Source organism: Miniopterus natalensis, chromosome X, assembly GCF_054644295.1.
Source record: "Miniopterus natalensis isolate mMinNat1 chromosome X, mMinNat1.hap1, whole genome shotgun sequence".
Lineage (NCBI taxonomy): Eukaryota > Metazoa > Chordata > Mammalia > Chiroptera > Miniopteridae > Miniopterus > Miniopterus natalensis.
This window is the reverse complement of record NC_142103.1, coordinates 67360963-67370646: the sequence shown is the minus strand read 5'-3', so window position 1 is coordinate 67370646 and position 9684 is coordinate 67360963. Positions and strand designations below refer to the sequence as shown.

General features: G+C 43.4%; 1 protein-coding gene across 1 annotated transcript; it reads left to right on the top strand.

Moving 5' to 3' along the window:
- Nucleotides 1–6963: 6963 nt before the first annotated feature.
- On the top strand, nt 6964–9343 carry PNMA6F (PNMA family member 6F). The gene is made up of 7 exons (XM_087813381.1): nt 6964–7327; nt 7541–7612; nt 7649–7738; nt 7919–8044; nt 8117–8796; nt 8843–9056; nt 9189–9343. Exons 1-7 carry the CDS (start codon nt 6964–6966, stop codon nt 9341–9343), a joined length of 1701 nt encoding a protein of 566 aa, XP_087669507.1.
- Nucleotides 9344–9684: the final 341 nt, after the last annotated feature.

Here is a 9684-nt window from a genome sequence, read left to right as displayed (position 1 = left end):
TCAACAAGGATCAACATACAACACTTAAGAGTTATCAGAATTGTGAAGAACATCAATTAGGGTGATGTTTGGGAATGATGGCTTGGGGGACTTAGGTGAGGCTACGGTTGAGATGAGGCTTGAATGACAAGGACGCAACCATGTGAAGGTTGTTGAAGACAGGAAGAGTGTCCACAGGTAGAAGGAACAGCAAATTGGACATGTTCCAGGATCAAAAGGAAAATGGTGGAGTGCCGTAAGTAAGCCAAGGGAAAGAAGACTCATGCTGGAAGGGTGATGCTGGGCACTGAAATTGAGCCTGAAGGACATGGTCTAACTTTTTTCTTCATTTTTTAATTAATAAGCATTTAATGCTTTATTAATAATGATTAGTTAAATGATTACCAACTTCTTAAATATTCTCATAACAATTGTATTCATTAGATGCTAATAACTTTTTAAAAATTTCCCCTCCACATTTTATTATGAAAACTTTACAACATACAGCTCAATTGAAAGATTTGTACCCATGTACCATTATGCTCTACTTGCTTGATTGCATGGTCATCCTTATGTTACTGAGCCATTTCAAAGTAGGTTGCAGACATCAATCAGTACACTTCACCCCTAAACACTTCAACATACACAGCATTAGCTACAAATCAATACCTGCTTACTGTTCTTTTTTGGAGGTAAAAGTTCATACAGTGAAACACACATTTTAAGTGCACCATGCAGTGACTTTTGACAAATATGCACTCCAAGCTCCTGTCAAAATACAGAACACTATCAACACCCCAGAAATTTCCCTTGTGTCTATTCCCAGTCAGTCCCCACCACAAAGGCATATACAAAGGCAACCACTATTCTAATTTTTTCCCACCACAGATTACTTTTTTCTATTTGAGAACTCCGTATGAATGGAATCATATAGTATGTACTATTTTGTGTCTGGATTCTTTCATTCATTATGATGATTTTTAGATTTATCTATATTGTTGAATGTTATTGCTTCTTTCCTTTCATTACTGAGTAGTATTCCATTGTCTGGATATATCCGAGTTGGTTTATTCACTCACTACTTTATGATCTGGGCTGTTTCCAATTTGGACTACTATAAATAAAACTACTATGATCATTTGTGTACAAGTTCATGTAGACCTATGCTTTCATTTTACTTGGGTAAATACCTAGAAAAAGAATTGCCATGTCATAGGATAGTTGTTGTATAAGAAACTGCCAGAATAATCTCCAAAGTAGCTGTGCAATTATGTTCCCATCAGAAATGTATGAGGGTTCCTTTTATTCCAGTCCTCCTCAACATTTGGGGTTGTCAGCCTTTATTTTTAGCCATTTATGTGGGTTCGAAATGGTAACTAATTCTGATTTGAATTCTCATCTCCCTGATGACTAATTATGTTGAGCATGATGTTTTTATGTGCTTACTGGCCATTTCTAAAGTGTCTATTCAAAAGCTTGGCCACTTTTATAGGATTGTTTGTCTTTTTATTATTTACTTGTAGGTGGATTTGTTTGAGAAACAGATCTTTTGAAGTATATTTGACATATGACAACCTGGACATGTTTAAACTGTAAAATCTGGTAAGGTTTGACATGAAACCATGATCACAATCAAGGCAATAAACATATCCATTATTCTCAGCTCATTCATTTCTATTGCTGAATAATATTTCATTGCATCAATGTACTGTAATGGGTTTATCCATTCATTGGTTGATGGGCATTTGGGATGTTTCCAGTTTGGAGCAACTATGAATAAAGCTGCTATAAAACTTGTGTACAAGCCTTTATATGGACATATATTGCCTTTTATCTTGGGTAAGTGCTGAGGAGTAGTATGGCTGATAATATAATAGAGGTATGTTTAGCTTTTTAAAAAACTACCAAACTGTTTTACAAAGTGGTTGCACCATTTTACATTCCCACCAGCAGTGTAAGAGAGTTCCAGTTGTTCCACATTTTTGTCAAGACTTGGTATGGTCAGGCTTTCTTATTTTAACCATAGGTTTGTAGTGTAATCTCATTATGATTTTAAACTGGAGTTCCTTAGCTAGTGATGTTGAGCATGTTTTCATATCCTCATTAACTATCTGTATATCTTTTTTGGTGAAGTGTCTTGCTTATACCTTTTGCCCATTTTATTATTATTGAGTTGTTTGACTTTTTAAGTTGTAAGAACTCTTTATATATTCTAGATACAAGTCTTTTGTCAGGTATATGCTTTGCAAGCATTTTCTCCCAGTCTGTGGCATGTCTTTTTTTTTTTTAATTTTATTTTTGTTTAAAATATTACAGATGCCCCCTTTTCTCCCCAATGACCCATTCCACCCTGTCCTGTGGCATGTCTTTTTATCTCTTAGCAGTGTCTTTTGAAGAACAGAAATTCTAAGTTTTGATGAAGCTAAATTGATCAAGCTGTTCTTTTATGGAGTATATTTTTGGTCCCATACCTAAGACATCTTTGTCTAAGTAAAGGTCACAAGGATCTTAATTCCTTTTAGAAGTTTTATGGTTTTAAGTTTTATATTTATTTAGATTTCTGATCCATTTTGAGTCAATTTTTGTATGTAGTGCAAGATATGGGTCAAAGTTCACTTTTGTGCATGTGGATATCCAGTTATTCCAGAATCATTTGTTGAAAAGACTATCTTTCTCCACTGTACTGTTCTGTGCCTTTGTCAAAGATCAGTTGTCCATAAATGTGTGGATTCAGGATTCTATGCCATTCTTTTGATGTATTGTCTATCTTTACACCAATAACATGCAGTTTTAATTACTGTAGTTTAAAAATAATTGTTGAAATAAGACGATAGTGTAAGTTCTACAACTTTTGTTATTTTCAGCATTGTTTTAACCAGTCTAGGTTTTTTTCATTCCCATATAAATTTTAGAATCATCTTAGTTTCCAGAAAAAAATATCTGATTGGATTTTGAGTGGGACTGGATTAAATTCTGTAGGTCAGTTTGGGAAGAATTGACATCTTAACAATATTGAGACTTTTGACTCATGAATGAGGTCTCTCTCTCTACATTTCTTTTGTTCTTTAATTTCTCTCAGCAATGTTTTGTAGTTTTCAATGTATAAATCTTTCATATCTTTTGTCAGATCTATGCCTAAGTGTTGCATATTTTATGCTATTGTAAGTGTTATTGTTTTTAAATCTTTTAATATCTAGGATTATTCACTTCTAGTATATAGAGATGCAATTGATTTTTGTATGTGGGTCTTAAATCCTGCAACCTGCTAAACTCGTATATTAGTACTAGTAGCTGTTCTGTAGATTCCAATGTATTTTCTACATAAATAATCCTGTAATTTGTGAATAAAGACAGTTTACTTCTTCCTTTCTGATCTGCGTGATGTTTCTTTTCTTTGCCTAATTTCCCAGACTTGAACCTCCAATACAATGTTGAATACAAGGTGAAAGAGTGACATCCCTGTCTTATTTTGATTTGTGGGGGAAAGCACTCAGTCTTTCACTACTAAGGATAATGTTAGTTGTAGGTTTTTTATAGATGTCTTTTTATCAGATTGAGGAAGTTCTTTTCTATTCCTAGTTTTCTGTGATTTTAAAAATAATCAGGAATGGATGTCAGATTCTGTCAAATGCTTTTTCTACATCTATTGAGGGGATTGCTACTATCTGAGTGTGTCCCTCCTCAAAATTTGTATGTTGACGTCCTAACCCTTAAAGGCATTAGGAGATGGGGTCTTTGGGAAGTAATTAGGTCTCAGTGGGATTAATGCTCTTATAAAGAGGCTCCAGAGATGCCTCACCTCTTCACCATGTGAGGACACAGCAGAAAGGTGCTGGGTATAAATCAGGAAGCAGGCCTTCACCAGAACTCAACCATACTGGCACCTTGATCTTGAACTTCCAGCCTCCAGAACTGAGAAATCAATTTCTATTCTTTATAAGCCAGTCCAGTCTGTGATATTTTGTTATACCAGCACAAATGAACTAAGATATAGATTAGAGGGGTTTTATTTTTAGTTTGTGAATATGCTGAATTACATTGATGCATTTTCAAATGTTTAAATGAACCTTGCATTCTCATGATAAAACTACTTAGTCATGTCATGTTATCATTTTTGGATCTTGTCAAACTCAATTTGCTAAAATTGTTTAGAATTTGTGCATGTATGTTCATGAAACATATCAGTCTATAGTTTTCTTTTCATATAAATGTCTTTGTATGGATTTGATATGAAGGTAATACTGACCTCATTGATTCAGTTGGAAGTAGTCTTTCCTCCTCACTTTTCTGGAAGAGTTTGTATAGTGTTGGCATTATTTCTCCCTTAAACAATTGGTAGAATTTGAGTTTCCTGCTTGCATATTTGTTCATGTGTCAGGGTGGGCAACAGAGGATGCCATGCTGGGTGCCTAAAACCCAGAGACCCAGAGGGCAGAGTACAGGGTGACCATGGCAGAGGAAAGCAAGAGGAAATATCCTGGAGAGGAGAGAACCAGAGACAGGGAACCCACACTTGGCATATACGCTCTCCCAAATCTCTGGTGACCCCTTGGCTGGGTATGCACTCCAAGAAAAGAACTGAGCAGAAATTTTAGTTGGTGCCTAATATGGGGGAGACCGAGTCAGGAGTCTTAGTTTAGTTAACTCCCTACTAATCAGGAACACATAAATGTATATGCACTCAGTAACAGAATTTCAAGCTATATGAAATAAAAATTGACAGAATAAAGGGAGAAATAGATATTTACACAATTATAGCTGGAGATTTTAACACCCTTGCCTCAGCAGTTGATATAATCAGACAAGAAATCAGTAAATATATAGAAGGTCTGTATGACATTATCAACCACCTTTACTTCATTGATATTTTCAGAACACTATAGCCAGCAACTGCAGATGATAGATTCTTTACAAGGGCATTCATCTGGATAGATCAAACACTGGGCCAACACATTTAGAAAAAGTGAAAGTTTACATAATAAGTTACCTGAGTCTACAGTGGAGTTCCATTACAAATTAATAACAATAATATATCCCCAAATATTTGGAAATTCAACATCACACTTCTAAGAAAACCTATGGGTCAAAGAAGAAAACACAAAGGAACTTAGTATTTGAAATTGAATGATAATAAAAATAAAACATCAAAATTAGTGAGAGGCAGCCAAAGAAGTGATTAGAGGAAGATTTATTGCTTTAAATCACATTAGAAAAGAAGAAAGGCATAAAATCAATGCCCCAATATTGCATCTAAAGATGATAGAAAAAGAAAAGCAAAGTAAATCCAAAATAAGTAGAAAAAAGACATAAGAGAGATAAGAGCAGAACTAAGTGAAATAGTAAATGAACTATGGAGAAAATGAACAAAGCCATGCATTTTTAGAAGAACAATGAAATATATAACCCCCAGCAAAACTAATCAAGGAGAGCAAGTACACAAATCATCAATATCAAGAATAAAGAGGGAAAAAAGAATGAAAGAGGGATATCACTATAGATCATGCAGGTATTCAAAGAATAAGGAAGGACTATTATGGGCATCTTTATGCCAATAATTTTGATAAATGAAATAAAATTCCTTAATAATAAAACAATTTATCGAAACTGACAACAGGTTAAATATAAAATAGGAATAGCCCTATTTCTTATACATGAATTTAATTTACTATAAAAAAACTTTCCTAAAAACAAAACAACCACAACAAAAGAACAGTCCAAGCCCAGATGATTTCATGGGTGAATTCTAGCAAATATTTAAGGAATGAAAATCGCCAGTCTTACACACTTTCAGGAAATAGAGGAGCAGGGAACAATTCCCAATTCATTTTGTGAAGCTAGGATAAACCTGGCACTAAATCTTGATAAAGTTATGAAAAGAAAATCACAGGAAAATATCCCTCATGAACAGTGTAGCAAAAATCTTTAACTATCAGCCAATCAAATCCAGCAACATATATAGTAAGGAAAGTTTTTCTATTGCCTATTTACAGATGCAGGGTACAGATGTTCAGTGACTTGTATAGACTCTGTTCACCTGACACAAAACTCACAGCTGCATGCCTGGTCAAGAGCTGGTCTCACAGTGTAAAGAGGTATGAGGATTCTGGCATGGGAACAGCTAATCTATGTCTCTTGTGGAGATTCCAGGTTTAACCAGGGCAGGCTGTGAGTGCAGAGGAGCACTGAGGGCCTGCTCTTAAGTTCCTCTGCCCCATGCCTCCACTTTCCAGTCCCTATTGCACCCTCCATATTTGCTATAGTTATTGATGGAGGCCATTTTGTGGCTGGAGGGCCAATGGATGTGCCTGTTGCTTCTGGAGGCTTCAGGCCTTGCCACATGAAGCCCTTGTCAAGCAGACCTCATTGCCAGGGCAACACTGACGCCTCCTCACATGCTCTCCTGATCCAGTCACCTGCCCTGCATCCAGACACAGAGATCTTTCTCTCTCATCTATCTAGGGCTTCTGGGAGCCCTGGGAAGCCAGCCTGGCTTTAACTCCGAGGCAGCTACCTGGGACACCCCTGGACTGCGCAGCCTTAGGCCTCATTTTTCTGACTCTCGGGCTCCAGGGTTCTGTGGTGCCTCTGCAATCAGCTCCGCACCCCACAGGTGGCATTTCCCTGCACGGCAGCACCTGCAGAGGCCGAGAGAGTCACCAGGTGACTAGGGGTTTCCCTGGGGCCACACCCCAGAATTACCGAAGGCCAGTGCCCAGGGTAGGGGCCATATCGCTGCCCAGGCAGGAAGGTCAAAGGGGGTCTCCTCCCTGTGGAGGTGAGGGGTGCAGTGGGGGATTCCGCGGCGGTAGGGGGTGGGGGTGGGCACTGGGCAGGGTGGCGCTCTAGGCCTCCCCTGGGCGGTGGGGTGGGCTGTGTGGCACCAATGTCCCTCTCCCCCCTTTGCACTCTCAGGCCGCCTCAGCAGAGCCTGCGACAGTCTGCACATCCTTTTTGAATCTCGACTGCTCCGCCCTGGTCTGGGTGATGGCACCAATGATGCTGCGGGACTGGTGCAGTTGGATGGGCGTGAATGCGCAGGGCTCCCTGCTCATCCTGGGCATCCCAGACTACTGTAAGTACCAAGAGTTCCAGGATATTATGCAGGCTGCCCTGTGGCCCCTGGGCAGGTACCGAGTGCTGGGCAAGGTCTTCAGAAAGGAGCTTGGGTCCAGAGTCGCCTTGGTAGAGTTTGATGACAATTTAAATCAAAGTGTGATACCTCAGCAAATACCAAGCAAGCAAGGCACCTGGACTGTGGTCTTCCTGCCCCAGGCCCCTGATTCTGAGTCACAGGATAGACCCAATTTTCCTGCACAGACCCAGAAGCAAGCAGTGGCTGGCAGGGCAGGTGAGGCAGGAGCTGCAGATGAGGAAGCTGCAGGTGGGACAGGAGTCCCAGGTGAGAAGGGAGTTGCAGATGTGGCAGCAACTGCAAGTGAGGAAGGAGTTGAAGATATGGCAGGAGTTCCAGGTGAGGCAAGATTTGCAGGTGAAACGGGAACCCCCAATGTGATAAGTTCTCCAGATACAATAGGACCTGCAGATGAGTCAGGGGCCCCAGGTGAGAAGGGAGTTGCAGGTGAGGCAGGAGCTGCAGGTGAGGAGGGAGCTGCAGATGTGTCAGGAACTGCAGGTGAGGCCGCAGCTGAACATGTGGTAGAAACTCCAGGTGAGGAAGAAGCTGCAGGTGTTTCTGGAGGTATAGGTGAGGCAGGAGCTGCAGGTGAGGCAAGAGCTCCAGGTGAGGCAGGAGCTGCAGGTGAGGAGGAAACTCCAGATGTGGCAGGAACCAAGAATGTTGCAGGATTTGCAGGTGAGCCAGGAGCCCCATGTGAGGAAGGAGCTGCATGTGTGGCAGGCACTGCAAGTGAGGCAGCACCTGCAGGTGAGGTGGGAACTGCAGATGTGGCATGAGCTGCAGATGTCACAAGATCTGCAGGTGAAGCAGGAGGTCCAGGTGAGAAGGAAATTGCAGATGAAGCAGGAGCTGCAGGTGAGGAAGGAGCTACAGATGTGGCAGGAATTGCAGGTGAGGAACAAGCTGCAGGTAGAGCAGGAGCTGCTGGTGAGGCAAAAACAGCAGGTGAGGCAGAACCTGAAGATATGTTAGAAGCTCCAGGTGAGGAAGGACCATCAGGTAAGACAGGAGCTACAGGTGAGCCAGGAACAGCAAATGAGACAGGAGCTGCAACTGAGGAAGAATCCTGGATCCAGCAATGGAATCAGGCCCTGAAGCCTGTGCTGGAAATTATGGCCTACCAGGAACTGAGAGCCTTTTCTGGGATAGAAGAGCCAGGCCATGAGGAGTCCTCTGAGAGCTGGCTGGACCATGCCAACGACATGCTGTACCTGTGGCGCCACATATCGGAAAGGGAGAGGAGGAGGAGGCTGGTGGAGAGCTTGCATGGCCCTGCACTGGATCTTGTGAGCGGCCTCCTGGATGAAAATCCCGACATCGCTGCTCAGGACTGCCTGGCCACACTGATTCAGGTGTTTGGGAACAAGGACACCCGAACTACCGCGCGGCTGAAGTTCATGACTTGTGCCCAGCGGCCCCAGGAGACACTCTTTGCCTACGTGATGCGCCTGGAAGGCCTGCTGCAGGCAGCCATGGAGAAGGGGGCCATCCAACCCTCCACGGCAGACCAGATGCGTGCTCGGCAGGTGCTGATGCGGGCCCGCCCCAACGAGACTTTCTGGAACAAGCTGAGGAGGATGCGGCTGGAGAGGAGACCTCCTGGCTTCCTGGGGATGCTTCGGCTCATTAGGGAGTCAGAGGCGTGGGAGGCCACTCCAACTATGAGCCAGCAGTTTCAAGTGGAAGAAGGAGTCTGTGTGGACATGAGACCTGGCTGCTACCCAGACCGTTCCAGCCCATGAAGATGCTGCCCAGGCCGTCCCAGCTCATGAAGATACTGCCCAGGCCGTCCCAGCCCATGAAGATGCTGCTCAGGCTGCCCTTTCTGAGCAAGACAGTGCCGAGGTTGCTCAGGCCAATGCAGCGGCCACTGAGGTGCGTCCTGCCACTGCCAATCCTGATGAGGTTGCTCCTGAAACCCGTGATGCCACCGGGGCAGGTCCTGCCCCTGAGGAGACCACCAAGGCCTTCCCTACTGCTTAGAGAAGTGGAAATGCTCTGACTCCCGCAGGTCTAGGTCAGGTAATACCCTCCCCTGCCCACATGGACAGTGCTTTTGGGGTGGGCCTAGGAGGTCCTGGCAGTGATCTAGAGGTCCTGGCCCAGGAAGGAGACGAGGGGGCTGAGGAGCCCCAAGAGGAGGGGCTCATGCCCATCCTGGAGGAGTCAGGAAGTAAGGATGGGGCTGGGGAGATGAGTTCCTCTGAGCCTTCCTTGGGCAAATAGGTTTGGAAGACCCAGTGGCCTCTTGTCCTCTCAGGCAACAGAGCCCTGGAGGCAGGGGAAGGCCAGGCCAGGGCAGCCACTTCACCCCACATGGGGAGCAGGGCCTAGGGAAGAGTCTGCCCAGCCCAAACCAAGCTGCTGGGCCCCCTGCTATTCTCAAGGGGCCCTGATCACCGCCATCAGCCCTTTCAAGTGACCAATATGACCATGTGTGACACCAATGGGAGGGGGAGAGGTGCCCCCTCATAGTTTCACCACATCCAGCCCCAAACCTTACTCACTCAGGCAGCCACCCTGGGAGCACCCCTGAGCAACCAGTCCCAGCCCACGTGAGGGGCACC